The 16,286-nt window shown below is 41.8% G+C and overlaps 3 protein-coding genes across 3 annotated transcripts in view; all 3 read right to left on the bottom strand.

Moving 5' to 3' along the window:
• Positions 1-1,446, bottom strand: part of atxn1a (ataxin 1a) — a 61,897-nt gene extending 60,451 nt beyond the window's left edge. The window contains exon 1 of the mRNA XM_058046864.2: positions 1,289-1,446. The gene's annotated coding sequence lies outside the window, so the exon portion shown is untranslated. The remainder of the gene's footprint in view (positions 1-1,288) is intronic.
• Positions 1,447-10,584: 9,138 nt separating this feature from the next.
• On the bottom strand, positions 10,585-12,539 carry fabp4a (fatty acid binding protein 4a). Its single transcript, XM_058046886.2, has 4 exons — positions 12,380-12,539; positions 12,046-12,221; positions 11,856-11,957; positions 10,585-10,740 (listed from the first exon to the last, which is right to left on the bottom strand). Exons 1-4 carry the CDS (start codon positions 12,450-12,452, stop codon positions 10,687-10,689), a joined length of 405 nt encoding a protein of 134 aa, XP_057902869.1. The 5' UTR covers positions 12,453-12,539; the 3' UTR covers positions 10,585-10,686.
• Positions 12,540-13,143: 604 nt separating this feature from the next.
• Positions 13,144-14,743, bottom strand: mrpl53 (mitochondrial ribosomal protein L53). The gene is made up of 3 exons (XM_058046889.2): positions 14,626-14,743; positions 13,718-13,830; positions 13,144-13,322 (listed from the first exon to the last, which is right to left on the bottom strand). The coding sequence occupies exons 1-3, from the start codon at positions 14,718-14,720 to the stop codon at positions 13,207-13,209; spliced, it is 324 nt and encodes a 107-aa protein (XP_057902872.2). The 5' UTR covers positions 14,721-14,743; the 3' UTR covers positions 13,144-13,206.
• Between the last annotated feature and the right edge of the window lie 1,543 nt (positions 14,744-16,286).

Here is a 16,286-nt window from a genome sequence, read left to right as displayed (position 1 = left end):
TCGTGTGACACCCTTTGTCACACTTTGACATTTTGGACAACTTTTTCTGCTCCAAGTGCATAAAACAAGGCCCATGAGGGTGTGTTTGGATGAGTTTGGTGTGGAGGAACAAGCCCATCCAAGACCTTGAATGACCTCTCTCAGGTCCAACATCAGTGACCTCTAATATTCTAATAGTCTCACACACTCTCTATATAGTCCTGTGTGTGTGTGTTCTGTCTTTATATAAGAACAGAGCGCTTCGGCTGAATTTTAATGGACTTCTGCAGGGTGTTCCATCTCCTCGGGTCCCTGGGCTCAAAAAGATCAGAGAGAATTTTCCAACACGGCTTCCCCTCAGCCTCCCTCCTTCATCCTTCCCCCTCTTCTCGCTCTCTCTTCCTCCGGGGGGCTTTTGTCTCGCGCTTATAATCCTCCCTTCTGTCTCTCTCACAACTCTCTGGCTTATGAAATGTGTATTAAAGACACTTGGGTCGTAATTATGGCTAAGCTGTTCTCACTTGCTTGTTGGCACTCACAAAAAAAAGGCCACTGAAGGACAAAACGCTGTGATGAACTTGCATTATGGAGATTTTCTCCAGGTCACAAAGCCATTTAAGGACTTTCTACTCATATCTGAAGAAGTATTGCTGGAAAAGTGCCGTGATGGCATGAATGAGCCTTTGGAAGTTAGCAACGAGGCTGCAGATATATTAGTCATTTATGAGGATAAATGGTTTTTCAGAAACACTCTCCATAGGGACTGTTGCGTAGGGACACGTGAAAATATGCCAATGTTCACGTGTCAAAGAAAACACGAGTTAAAGATCCCCTAGTGACAGGAGGGTTCTGCTTCTTCTTTTTTTTTTTTTTTAAGAAAATACTATAAGAAAAATCAAGTTACTATCCTCGACAGCAGGGGACCGGGTCTCATCCTTCCCCCGAAGGGTTAGTTTTTCTTTTGTGGATTTTATCACCACCTGATTTATTCTCGTCTACAACGGTGTTCATCTGTCTGGTCTCGTTTGAAACATTTGGAAATAAAAATATATATCAAAAATGGTTCTTAAGAACAGAAATTAATTTATCAATATTATTTGTTTCTGGATTAGGGTATCTTTGTAAGAAATGGAAGCTATGTCACCTATGTCTCCCCCAAGCGGTCACAACTATTATGGCATCAGATATGTATGTTTAATATAAAGATGAATTCTTGTTTTAAACATGTGTTTTGGTAATTGTGCAGCAAGGAAACGTGGATAAAAAGCGAACAAAGGATGTTGCCGTGAATACAAACTTTACAGCTTACCTGCTTGAGGTGAGGCCTCCATCTACTCCCGTGAAGCGCCTCAGGTGAAGCCGATGTCTGAACGCTCTCTTGCGGCGTTGGGGGAGAGTGCACGCCCGGTCACCTGGAGCCGAGAGAGCACACCTTTCCCCCAAATCAAGACTACGTTTACGCAGTGGTTCATTGTTGTGGTGGCGTGTTTGTGCTTTACATCTCGCCATTTGTTGCTTACTTACTGAGAGTATGGCTCGTTAAAGCCACCATTAGCACCTTAATGTAGCCTAGCATGCGAGCTAAGCTAGCGTACATTAGTTGTGTCCATAAATACATTAGTTGTTACATTAGTTTACTCTTCTAACGCTGTCCTACCACGATAGCATGTGTAATTTTATAATACACGATGTTTTTATAATCCACATACAATAATCATAATCAAAAAATCATAGTCAAAATTCTGCCCCCCCCCCCCCGCTTTTGTTAACTTGGTATGTTCCATTCCGAACCCCGGTGTGTACTTTTCTAAGTTAATTAAAAATTTAAACCGGACGCGATTTTTAATTGTGACTGAACATTTGACAAATTGGGTATTATATTTATATATTTTTTTATATTTATACATTTTGTATTCATTAAGATGACACTGCTAACTTCCTTTTTGTCTGTTGCTGAAGCTGTACATAACAGATTCCAATTTTGACCACCAGGGGGTAGCAGGCGTCTTCTAATTCCAATCCATTTATTCTGCTTGACAAATAGCTTTTGCCATTATTGTTCAGCGGGCATACCCCCAAAGTATTACATATATGCATTTGTTTTTGCTGTATTTGTATGTATTTTTTCAATAGGTAGTCGTCAACATGATGCCAGTTGGCCTCTCTGCCCTTTTCTCTCTGTGGGACGTGTATTTGCTGACTGGGCCGGCGTAGTGTTGAGTAGCTTAAATGTTAGGCATGCCAGCTCTAAACGATTGTGAATGGAGCCAGTGAGGCGGATGCCAATGAACGTTATCCCCCCTCCCTGTGGAGAGCCGCCATCGATGAGCAAAAGTAATAAAAGCTGACCTCCGTAGAACCCGGCCAGCGTGGAGGGGAGCAGGGCTGCCTTTTGGGAGGCCAGTGTGTGCTCTGCCGGTGGCGCAAGGTGGACAAAGTTCGGCCACAGGTGGAGGGCAACACAGTGGAACGGTTTGGAACGGTTCCCTTGCATACGCTGCAAGCTGTGTTTTCCCTGTGCAAAGGAAGGACCATGTTGTTGTGGAGAGGAAATGGAAATTGAGCACACCCTCCTTGTACGCATACACACGCTCACTTCTCATGTCATTCAATGTTTACAATTAAACCATATGCATGTTTCTCTGGGGACATTTGGAATATTCCACCCGGGGAGATGCAAGTCAGGCATATCCAATGCAGATCGGAGCATGTGCCCGAATACAGTGCACCTTGCTGGTAGTAGCAACGTCATGATATTGGATTAGGACCAACAGGTTCAATTTGTTCCAGTTCTTGTTACCCCCATTTAAATGTACATTTTAAAAGTAGATGTAAAAAAGATTAAATGGACTTCAGTGTTTGTGGTCTGACGAGCCGGGTTGGCACGGTGTAACGAAGGAGGTCACATGGAGGCAGGTTGCTGTGTCTACAGAGGTTGCAGACGTACGCTAAAGGGGACAAGGACACCGGATCACCTCATCACGTCTATTTAGTCTATTTTAAAAGCCGCGTTTCATCGTCAGACTATGGATTGTTGACTCGACGCGTTACGCAAGTGTTTCAAACGTCCGCCTTCTCCCATCCTGTGGCGTTTGGGGACACTTTACATCGGGGGTGGGCAAATATTTTGACTCGTGGGCCGCATTGAGTTAACAAAATTGTTCAGGGGGCCAGAAAATATATTTAACACAAACACACACACACTATTTTTTATGCTTATAATTTTCTTTGAATTATTTGTCCAATTTTATCTGTAAAAGTGTTATACTATCAGTTGTATGTTCTTATGTCCCTTTTTTCAGGACCACATCAAACTATGTCATTTCATTTTACAGTTTTGTTGGGTTTTTTTTACTAAATAAGACATCCGACTTGCAATTCATTTTGCCAGTTTTAATGTTAAAAGTTGAAATACTTAAAAAGCAACTGGTTGGCTGGATTCCAACACTTGGTGGGCCGCTTGTGGCCCCTGGGCCGTAGTTTGCCCACCCCTGCTTTACATACATGTCTCACACAGATAACACACACTTGACATCATTCATTCATTCATTTTCTACGGCTTTTTCCTCACGAGGGTTGCGGGGGTGCTGGAGCCTATCCCAGCTGTCTTTGGGCGAGAGGCGGGGTACACCCTGGACTGGTGGCCAGCCAATCACAGGGCACATATAGACAAACAACCATTCACACTCACATTCATACCTATGGACAATTTGGAGTGGCCAATTAGCCTAGCATGTTTTTGGAATGTGGGAGGAAACCGGAGTACCCGGAGAAAACCCACGCATGCACGGGGAGAACATGCAAACTCCACACAGATATGGCCGACGGTGGAATTGAACCCTGGTCTCTTAGCTGTGAGGTCTGCGCACTAACCACTCGTCCGCCGTGCCGCCCACTTGACATCACTCAACTTGAATTCCTCGCCCTCGGCCAAACGTACGCTTAGATGTACCAATGTGTCGTTAAGCGTCATTTGCCAGGGATTTTTCCTCATTTGGGAACTGGGAACTGGGAACTGGCTTTGGCTGGGTTCCAGGCTGCTTTCCCCGCTGGCGCTTCCCTCGTACTAGCATGCACCGCTTTAAAAACTCCATGCAGAGATTAGAGTGGGACGACAGCGGATCACCCGCGTCCCGTCATGTGATGGCCGGGTTCATTACTGAAGGCGTTTTGTGTGGAAAGGGAGGCGAAAGGTCACGGTCTGGACGTGTGGGTCTTACTTTGTGTCCACATTCTTTACCATCTCAAGTCGGATTAATCCCACTCACATTTCATGCTGAGATGAAAGCGTCTGACGAGTTTTTTCTACTCTTCAGGGCTTCTCCAAATGGGCCAAGAATGAAGTCCTGTAGTCCAGAGAGTGCAAACATTCATCCCAAAGGACATAGGAAACGGACGTTAGGTTTTCCAGGTCACGTCGCTACTTGTTGCTAGGAAACATTTATTGTCCAAATGACAAGTATCATCTTTTTTAGGACGTATTATTAACCATAACGTGGATCCATATAGTAGATCCATATGTAGATATAGATGTTAGGGATCAGGGGTCTCAAACTCAATGTACCTGGGGGCCACTGGAGCTAGGGTCTGGGCAAGGCTGGGCCGCATCAGGTTTTCAAAAAAAAACAAAACGCATTTATTAAAAACAGAAAAATATACAAACTTTTTCAGTGCTTTGGTTCCAATTTTCTACAATAAAAGCTCTGATAAAACATTCCACTGTTCTCAAATATCTTAATTTTTATTTTTATGCACAAAATAAGATGAAAAATAAATAAACAAATCAAGAATAAAGAAAAGTAATAAATAAATAAATATAATAATAATAATAAAACGGCAAATAATAAAAACTTAAGAAACCACATATAGTTGGTGGGTAGACAAATTATTTTTTTCAGATTAAAATGAACAAAGCATTATTAGAGCCCTGTAGACATGACAAAACACGACTATAGTCACATTTATACTCTTTTTTACAACATATTGCGCAACTGCAGGGTCTTGAGACACATGCTAACTCGCAAACTAGAGAGCTAGTGACCTAAACGGTAGCCTTCAAGTTATTTCCTTTAAACTTAAATAACCAAAAACTTACCACTTCCACACGGATAGGGAGGATAACTATTAATCAAACGTAATAATTTTTTCTGGGTACATGATACCATACAGCATTCATATCAAACTTGCGCGGGCCGCACTAACATTAAACTTTCATATCAAGGCGGGGTCCTCAAACTAGTGTCCTGCGGGCCACATTTGGCCCACGGGCCGTGTGTTTGAGACCCCTGCTATAGATGGTGCTCCTGTTCTACAGCTGAATTTAGCAAGTGAGGAAACTGTGTTTTTCCCATCATCCCAGCAGGAGTTCCTGTCCGACTGTACAGCTCCCCGGGAGGGAAGGACCATTTTTAAAGCGAGGCTAGACAAACAAATCCTACACAATGTGTAGGCCTGGATGCTACAGTACGTGCGAGCCAACGTGCCAATGCTGAGAAAACAGAAGTCGGTCAGCAGGAAGTCTGGGCTTATTTTGCATCGTGTCATCACAACTCCTCCGTGAGGACGTGTCATCTGGTCATCTGGAGGGGTTCAAACGCCAGATAAGAAAAAAGCAGATCTTGGCCATGTGCAAGAATGGATGTACAGCATATCTGCCAGATGCTGAGCGGCGCTGTGTTTATTCACGTGTTCCTTCTTTTGTGTTCTTCACAGAGAAGCGGGTGACTTTGGAGCATGCTGAGATGTTTATTTTTTATTATTGTATGGCTCGCAAGCTTGAAGAGAACGGAACTTCTCCGGTTTCTTTCTGGAAACCTCTCCTCCGTTCCCTGCAAACAAAGCGGGCTAAAAAGCACGCCGGAGACTGAGACAGCGCAGCCTTGACCTCCGACACCGTTATCACGCAAACAATAGTTGACCTCATGTAGACTTTTTGCCACTTCCCAGCATTGGAGCGATAACCGTCAGCCTGTGAAGCCATTAAGACACAGGATGACGGATTGTTATGTCTCTCTGGTAAACAAGCCTTCCACTGCCAGGCAGCGCCAGGACCTCATTAGCGGCTGCCGTTAGCGGCACGTCGGCCGGCTACATGGTTAAAATGTAGCTTTAACGGCTAGCATTATGCCAATTTTCCAATATTCTGCCTAGCAACAACACAAAAGAGGATTGCGCTAAAGCAGATTCTCAACTGGTGGGTCGGGCCCCAAAGTGTGTCGCAGACAGCTTCCTGACATAATAAAATAAACAAATAAATAAATAAAAACCTTAAACTGTATTATGGAAAGCAGGAAGTGAACAAATGTAACAGTTACTGATTGTAAAAGTACCAGATGGAGGGGTAGGATTTAATAAGCTTTGCTTCTTCCTACTCCTTTTGGACATGTGGAACTGGGAACTGATTATGGGATGCACTCAATTGTAATCTGATGCATGTTCAAATGAAATTAACCATTACCATTACCATTACCATTACCATTACCATTACCATTACCATTACCATTACCATTACCATTACCATTACCATTACCATTACCATTACCATTAACTGAGCTTGTCTTAGGACAGGGGGGTGTCCAAACATTGTCTACCGGGGGCCGCATACCGAATCATTCATTCATTCATTCATTTTCTACCGCTTGTCCTCACGAGTGTCGTGGGAGTGCTGGAGCCTATCCCAGTTGTCTTCGGGGTAGATAGGCAGGGACACAAGAGACGGCTGTGGCTTAAACATTAGCAAGCTTGCGGGCTAACTAGTTAGGCTCCAATTTCTTTACTGTGTTCTGAACTTTACAAAGGGTTTAAAGAAGGACAAAGAAGGCACCAAAATACCACTTCCACACGGAATGGGAGGAGAACTTGTTTTCACTCTATCATGTCGGGCATGCCATGGCGGCTGACTCTGTGTGGCAATCTAATGTCTCAATAATGGAGCATTGTTGACGTCTACTGGCCAGGACTGGTGGCCAGCCAATCACAGGGCCAATTAACCTAGCATGTTTTTGGAATGGAGGAGAAAACTGGAGTACTTGGAGAAAAGAACATGCAAACTCCACACAGAGATGGCCGAGGGTGGAATTGAACGGTCAAGTGTTTAGCACGCAGACCTCACAGCTAGGAGACCAGGGTACTCCAGTTTTCTCCTCCATTCCAAAAACATGCTAGGTTAATTGGCGACTCCAAATTGTCCATAGGTATGAATGTGAGTATGAATGGTTGTTTGTCTATATGTGCCCTGTGATTGGCTGGCCACCAGTCCAGGGTGTACCCCGCCTCTCGCCCCAAGACAACTGGGATAGGCTCCAGCACCCCCTCGACCCTGGTGAGGAAAAGCGTGAGAAAATGAATGAATGAATGTATTAGTAGAATGTGCTGTGGGAGTATGGAAAATGAGTTACAATCTGTGAGTGCCTCCCCTGAGGGCCCCCACTCCGGACCCCCTGTGTCTTGTTGTTGCCAAGTCTCCGCATGTCAGACATGAGACGTGGAGTTGAGGACAAGCGGAGGAAGGGCGTGGACGCTCCCGAGTCAAGTGGATCTTTCCAGATGTTGTGTGTAGGACGGGAGTTGTGCAAGACAAACAACGTCAACACGATGGAGCGCATACTCGCTACATGTACTGTACGCCATACAGCAGGAATGGCAGGAATCGTACCGCACGGCTTTACGCCGTGTGCCAAGATGGCCGTGTCGTCAATACGCATGCGGATCCAAATCGGATCATTAAGCAGCTGCACCCGGGTCGGTCCCCCGGTGGCCTTCTCACTATCGCCATCCTTCCTGTGCCGCTTCCCTGTTTTTGCCTGTTGAAACTTCCCTGGAAGATGGCCACCTTCCTTCTCCAGTCCTGATAAAAGTTCAACACCAGACCAAACACGAGGGACGCCACGCCGGGGATCGGATGGAGTGGTGGGCGGGTACTGGCTTGAAGAAAACATGGCTGGTTTCCCGTTATGTCTTCCTTCCAAATGGTTCCCAAACAACGGGGGAGGAGGGGGTCGGATTTGTCTCCCCCCACTGCTATCCAAACGAGGTGACGCCACGGCACCTGCCCATCAACATCAAGCAGATGTGAACTTTGGGGTCATGTGAAGGAAAGAAAGAAAAGTATTTGGACACACCGGGATACACCCACTTGGAATTCCTACGTGGTGTAGGCTTTTTTGGAGGGTTGGGGGGGACGTCTTTTATTGCATTATTGCATCATTTTATTGCTAATTTATGGGAGCAGGGCTACATAGTTCAAACACAAAACAGGATCTGACCTAACAACACCTAACTACCACCTGCTACATGATGGGGATGGGAACTTCTGGATCATGGGAAACACTCATATGGGAAGTAGGATGGGAAGTGTGATGGGAAGTAGGATGGGAAGTACAATAGGAAGTATGATGGGAAGTAGGATGGGAAGTAGCATGGGAAGTAGGATGGGAAGTGTGATGGGAAGTAGGATGGGAAGTAGGATGGGAAGTGTGATGGGAAGTAGGATGGGAAGTAGGATGGGAAGTATGATGGGAAGTATGATGGGAAGTAGGATGGGAAGTAGGATGGAAGTAGGATGGAAGTAGGATGGGAAGTATTGTGGGAAGTAGGATGGAAGTAGGATGGGAAGTAGGATGGGAAGTAGGATGGGAAGTGTGATGGGAAGTAGGATGGGAAGTAGGATGGGAAGTATGATGGGAAGTATGATGGAAGTAGGATGGGAAGTATGATGGGAAGTAGGATGGGAAGTAGGATGGAAGTAGGATGGGAAGTATGATGGGGAGTAGGATGGGAAGTAGGATGGAAGTATGATGGGAAGTAGGATGGAAGTACGATGGGAAGTAGGGCGGGAAGTATGATGGGAAGTAGGATGGGAAGTATGATGGCGAGTATGGTGGGAAGTAGGATGGGAAGTAGGATGAGAAGTAGGATGGGAAGTAGGATGGGAAGTATGATGGGAAGTATGATGGGAAGTAGAATGGGAAGTAGAATGGGAAGTAGGATGGGAAGTATGATGGGAAGTAGGATGGGAGGTAGGATGGGAAGTAGGATGGGAAGTGTGATGGGAAGTAGGATGGGAAGTAGGATGGGAAGTATGATGGAAGTAGGATGGGAAGTATGATGGGAAGTATGATGGGAAGTAGGATGGGAAGTAGGATGGGAAGTAAGATGGGAAGTAGGATGGGAAGTGTGATGGGAAGTAGGATGGAAAGTAGGATGGGAAGTAGGATGGGAAGTATGATGGGAAGTATAATGGGAAGTAGGATGGGAAGTATGATGGCAAGTATGATGGGAAGTAGGATGGGAAGTAAGATGGGAAGTAGGATGGGAAGTAGGATGGGAAGTATGATAGGGAAGTATGATGGGAAGTAGAATGGGAAGTATGATGGGAAATAAAATGGGAAGTAGGATGGGAAGTATGATGGGAAGTATGATGGGAAGTAGGATGGGAAGTACGATGGGAAGTATGATAGGAAGTATGATGGGAAGTGGGGCGACATATTAGCAACATATTAGCTTGACACATTGTTCCTACATTAAATTAAACAAAAGTTGTACAAAATTTTGATTTAGTCTAATTTAATTTAGAAATGTCGAAAAAATGAAAAACATAAACAAATATTATTTTAAATAAATTTTGGGGGTAATTTTAACACAATAAAATTTAATTAGGAAATTTTGAAAAATGTAACAAAATTAAAATGTCGGTTATGAAAATTTAATTTCGAAATAACCCTATAATGTAATGCAATTATCGATTAAAAAATAATGTAAAAATGATTTCATTTAATTTAAATAGAGAAATTATAAATATTTTAAACATTTAATTTAAAATTAAATTACAATATATTAAAATTACTTTAAATAATTATGTTAATATTCTAATAATAATACAAATTTAAAATATGAAAATGTTTGAATAAAATAATTTAATTTAGACAGAATCAGAAATAGTTTTTTTTGTTTTTTTTCAAAATAATAACAGATAATGAGGGCAAAACTAATTGGACACCCTGGCTTTCCAACTTTATCTGAATGCTATCAAAATAAGCCTGTTAGATTATGTTTTATTGTATATTGTATTGTATATTTTTATTGTAAATGTTGTTTTGATGTAGGTCCCATATGAAAGACTAAATACAGTTGGTGGGTGATCATGCCACTCCTGTCCCGTCGTCCTAACGTCCACCTGCTTTATCTGCTTGGCTTGTTAGGCCCAACTGGCACCACCATCTTGGGAAACAAGATGGAAACAAGATCTGGAACAATCTACTTGATCGGCGGCCAAAAGGGCGCGGGGGAATTTTCTTCTCGTTTCCAGTTCCAGGCTCAATGGGAAATGTTTGACCTCCTGAGAAGAGGACGAAAAGGCGGGGGGAGATGTTTCCTCGCCGACCTCTCTCAGTGTGATGCTCCTAAGTGGACATTCCTGGCCGGGTCCCCGCCAGCACGTATCACACATCAGCAGGGCCGCCATTTAAAGAGGAGAATGTTCTTTCTTTCCACGCGCCAACCATCCCCGTTAGGACGTGGTGCGCAATAACTGGCACCCATCATTGAAACATCAAAGCCAGGAAGTCATCTTAGTCCATCTGCCCATCCAGCCAACAAACACGCATCACTCGGACAAATCAACTTTATTCAGGGATTCCCAAAAAACAACATTTCAAATTTCATTGGTCTCATGAAACTGAGCCGGTCGTCCACTGGCGAGGTTAGAGGTTACGCCTCCCTGACGTATGTCCTCACCGCCACCACGTCTCCCATGATGCACCTCTGCGGGACACACACAACATAACGATGGAAAGTCACAGAAACAGCTCTTAAAGTGGCAGGCATCGCACATGACCACAATAGTAGTACATTTTCATCTATTGGTTAGGTTATTGCTATAAATAACCAAATTTCATTTGATAGGATTTATTTGATTTTATATTTTTCAAAGTCAATCATTACATTAACTGTTTAAAATGATCTCAATGATACAAACAGAATTGGAGAGAACTGTTTTATAAAATCCTAAGTTGGGATGTCAGATACTTGGCGGTACTGATAATTATTGGCACGATAGCAACATAAAAATCAGTTTGCATAATTTAGTTTCTCCCCATGGAAAAATGACAATGTTGCTCATGTACTCCCATCCAAACGTAAGCTGCATGTTTTAATATTCCGAACCGCCAGTGGCGTCATTAGGCTTATTATTTTAGGGGGGCTTTAGCCCCTAAATAATTTGATATTTTAAATAGAATTTTTTTATAGATTTTTTTTTTTACAAAAAAAAATTTACAAAAAAAATCTCTGACAAATTTCATACAATAGGGTCCCCCTAAAATGTTCTTAAATAGCCCCTATATAATTTGATATTTTTTATAGATTTTTTTTAATATATGTATTTTTACAATAAAAAATTTTTTTACAAAAAAAATCTGACAAATTTCATACAATAGGTTCCCCCTAAAATGTTCTTAAATAGCCCCTAAATAATTTGATATTTTTAATATATTTTTATATAGATTTTTTTTTTAATCTCTGACAAATTTCATATAATAGGGTCCCCCTAAAATGTTCTTAAGTCCCCCCAAATAATTTGATATTTTCTATTGATTTTTTTTTGTATGATTTTTTGATTTTTACAAAAAAAATCTGACAAATTTCATATAATAGGGCAAAAGCAGGCTAATAAGCAAGCCAATAAGCAGGCTAATACTAGCCTACTAGTAGTAGTAGTAATAATAATCAGAAAAAGAATGATGATAGTAATAATAATAGGCTAATGAATAATATAATAATGATTATGATATAATTGATGACTGTCCACTGGACAGAATGGTTGCAGAGCTTGAGCAGCGGTTTTGCATCGTAGATTGTGTGTACTTGTGTACATTTACCGCTATAAGTTTGCCATCGGTCACTTCCCTCTCGATGCTCGTCTCCTTGCCGTCCCAGTTCTGTTTCTGCACAAGTTTGCCATTTTCCAAGCTGAACACGGTCTGCAGCAGAGAGAAGACATAATTAGACTGGTTAGGCTGGAGCAGTGCATTCAGTGGATGTGGGGGAGGGGGGGGGGGGGGGTCGAACCCTCGTCTTCCTGTCGTCTGCGGTGGTCTCGTCAAAGGGCTCGTTCAGCTTGAACTTGATCTCGGACGTTTTGAAGGTGCTCTGCGTCTTCAGGCAGACGGTGCCTTGATCGTCCACTGTCACGATCAAACTGGGCTTGGTTCGATTCCCCACCTGCCGGATGGCGAAGCCAACACCTGGGCAGCAACACCACCACAGATTCGTTCAAGGACACGACGGTCATTTAGAGAAAACTGGGTTCGAGTGTGTGAATTGTCGCATTTTCAAAGGGAATTCCGTACACTGTGGAGAAAAGTTTATTTTTTTGAGCGTCTAGTCAAAAAAATGAACCCACCGATTGCTTTCATGTAGTCGTCAAAGTTCTCGCTGGAGACCATCTTCCACGTCCCGACAAATTTCTCCACCATGTTTGCAGTCTTTTACTTAGTTATTCTCCACTAAATGTGCAAAGAAAGTCTTTTGACTGCAATAGTGTCCCTCTCTACATTTATAAAGGCGTATTGGCCAATCAGGACGCGCTGCGTCATAGCAGGGAAACCCCGCCCCCTACGTCTCTTAGCTTCATGTTAGCATTTTTTTGCCGACTTATTTCCTCTAAAATGGTTAAGATTTAGGACTTGTTTGAATGTGACTGTAATATTTACATATCAATCTGGGCCATTCAAATAAAAAGTAATGTTAGGAACTAGTGTGTAGAACAGAAACAAATATTAAGTAAAAAAAAAAATCTGGGTGAAAGGTGTTCCATTTGTGTGGTTTGCACTATTTTTCCCCTGCGCTGCCAAAAACTTCTTTCTGTGTTAAATGTCAGCGCTTGCAAAATATCCTCCCCAAACTGCTGGAATTGGCTTTATATTTGATCAGGAAAGAAATGCATTATGCAATACGACCCTCATAAATCAATTAGCAGGCAACCATTACAATTTATGGGGGGTGTGATAATTAGCAACACCAATAAATCCAACATTAAAAATAGCTCCAATGAGGTGAGATTACCCTTTAAAATGTTATCAGCTATCGGTATCAGATCCAGGGGAGTCATTAGGCTCTGAGGACAGGGGGGGAGATGCACAGGATATGAATGAATGAATGTAGTAGACATGGTAGTATTTTATTATAAATATTTAGATATATACACAAGTCAAATCCACACCATGACCATTATTTGGCTGCAGCTTTGGCCTGGAGGTCCTTGGCCATGCAGCGGGCCTTAAAAGCGTTCAGCATCTCATTGCTGCTCAGCTTGGCGCCCTTCATCACCAGCCTCTCTCCATCCACTGCGGAAGACAACAGGAGGACTTGTTAGAAAACAATGGCTGACATCATCAAGAGGGCCAAAGTTAAGTGTGAGTAGAAGTCAAGTGGTGCACAATAGACCGTCAGACACGGCTCACCTATGGCAGACATTGGTGTGTGCTCATGTTTAGTCAAACCATTAAGACTAGAAATCACAGAGGGGTTGTTTGAATTAGTTTGTTAAAAAGTCAGGGTACGGCAATGAGAAAGGTACAATGAAAAACATTTAATACTGTATGACAGTATATTGCAATCTATGAAAATGTTTCAAAAATGTTATACTGCACTTTGTGTATGCTACCAGCCCCGCCTCCACCCAGCGAGACAAAGAGACTGTATGACTGACAAAAGGTCTCACACCGTTCATGAATCTTACCGTATGTAACATCCACTACAGGTTCCGACCTGTCATGTTTGACTGTGGATATCACCTCGCAGTTTAAGTTTGTGGATCTGGCCTTGTCTGAGGCCACGGCGAACAGGAACTCCCTGCGGGTACAAGATGATATTGTCATGCAGACACAGACTCTTTTCAGGAGGACATCATGAAATGCTTCAAGTCTCTTATAGAGGTGTCAGTACATTTTAGTGAAAGGCCCCACATGCAATATTTTGCGTTTATTTAGCCGGATAGGACGGGAGTGTAAACCGGAAATGACTGCCATTTTGCTTTAGCTGTTAGTTGTACATAGGAATGGAATGGCCTTTATTGTCATTATACAAGATGTACAACGAGATTGGAGAGCTTCTCCTTTCAGTGCAGTAGTCAAGTTAAAAAAAAAGTATATAAAAGTAGAGTAAAAAAGATAATTTAACAAGATATATACAAGATATCCAAAATATACACATAGTATTGCACAGGCGCATATACAGGAGCAGATATATTAATTTTAGTACAATGATAAATGGGTCATAGTGCAAATAATGACTGGTGTATACAGATGAGTAAAGTCACAGTGTATTGTGTATTGTAATGGGTTGTTAAATAAATAAATATGATTGCGGTAGTAACAGAGGCAGTGATGGAAATATTGCACATTTGCAGAAGGAGATTGCTTGTTTACACATTTTTACAAAAATTCGCCGATACCATTACACCAAAGTACAGACTGTCCCTAGTTGATTTACGTGAAGAAAAACGAAACAGCCAATCTTTACGATTACATGCTTTTAGCTAACTAGCAACTAGCTAGCTAACTAGCAAGACGCAAGCACCGTTCCCACTAAAAGTGAACGTTTGAGGATCAACACAAAACCCGTTGAATAACAACAATAACACCTTACCGCGTCGACCGAACGTCGGACTCAAAAGGACAAAACTGGACTACTATCTTCTTTACCGTCTTTAAAACTACGGTGGATGTCCTAGAAGACGCCATGTTTGTTTTTACCTTTGACCTCCCTGAAAGACACTAGTGACGCGCTTCTAGTGATTGGCCTCTAGAGGGCGCAAGACTGTAAATAATGTGTAAGGTTAGTCTTTTACTATTTCACTCTTGTTTAATCTTGACTATGACACTGATAAAATATGTAGTATATATTGTAGTTTTTATTATTCGTGTATTTATTTGTGTAAATATGTGTAATTGAATTACATTTTAAATGTATTTTTATTTAATATGTATTATATACTCTCTTTTTGTCAACCTTTTTTGCACGCCTGGAAGAAGGAGGTAGTTACAATGAAGATTTGTTTTTTAACATCTGCCCCACTCAATATGATTTACACCTCATATAAGTGCCTCAAACATACATAGTGTCTCTGCTGTTGAGTACAATTTGAGCAACGTCCATGTTTGATATCAGTCACTTCACTTCCTCCACTTGGGTCTTTCAAGCCACAGGGTAATTTGTTTTTTTTTGTTTTGTTTTAGGGTGTGTGATGAACAAATGTGTTGTTGCCAGTCCTCTCGGTGCGTTCCATCATGCCTCCAGTCTCTTTCCTGTGACAGTTGGACAGTGGACAGCCACTAGCGGCTAAATTTAGACACATTTGGCCTACAGAGAGACTGAAGCATTTCCTGCACACACACACACACACAGTGGATGATTATTTGAGTGGTTTGTACTGTATTAAGAGGCAAACAATGAATGCTCAAGGGGGTGCATGACCCTCAAAGAATGAGCAGCCATTGTTTCCATGCAGCATTTCACCAAGAAAGGACTCTATCTGAGCACAAAGTTGATTTTTTGGAGTTGTTTACACGATTGAGTAACTTGTGATTGAGGCTGACTGTAATTTGCATTGGACAAATATGTCAATACTAAAGTGTACTACAGTACAGCCTCAGTACTACACTTACGGTATATAGAGTATAAATAAACTTCCTCTTGTGGTTGCAAGTTAGAAAGATAACATTTGCTGTAAATGAGGAAACACACTTGTTATGGTTTGTGTGCAATTTGCTCCAAAAACAGTGCTGTGCTATGTCTTGTCAGTGTTTATCTCGAAAATAACAAGTAATATACAAGGCATTACCTCTATTATTTTTTTCAACACTTGTCACTTCATCATAGGAACATATGTTTTAACCTTAGTGAGGATAAGCGGCATAGAAAGTAGATGGATATGGATACGAATGAATGTAGTAGACATTCAAAATAATCCAAAAAACAAATAAGGAACAAGAACCGGGATATAACTTTCCCTCTTTTGGACAGATTTAGTAGAAATACTCAATTGTTTTAGGCCACCATTAAATTTACACAAGTACACACAATCTACACTGCAAAACTGCTGCTCAAGCTCTGCAACCATCAATTATATAATAATTGTTATTATATTATTAATTAGCCTATTATTATTACTATCATCATTTTTCTTCTTCTGATTATTACTACTAACTACTACTAAGCTAGTATTAGCCTGCTTTTGCCCTATTATATGAAATTTGTCAGAGATTTGTAAAAAAAATCAATAAAAAAAATAAAAAATCAATAAAAAA

The sequence above is a fragment of the Doryrhamphus excisus genome, linkage group LG7 (assembly GCF_037039965.1).
Source record: "Doryrhamphus excisus strain RoL-2023G ecotype Guam linkage group LG7, RoL_Dexc_Guam_v1.1, whole genome shotgun sequence".
NCBI classification, from domain to species: Eukaryota; Metazoa; Chordata; class Actinopteri; order Syngnathiformes; family Syngnathidae; genus Doryrhamphus; species Doryrhamphus excisus.
Note: the sequence above shows the minus strand (reverse complement) of the source record. Positions and strands in the feature narration are given on the sequence as shown.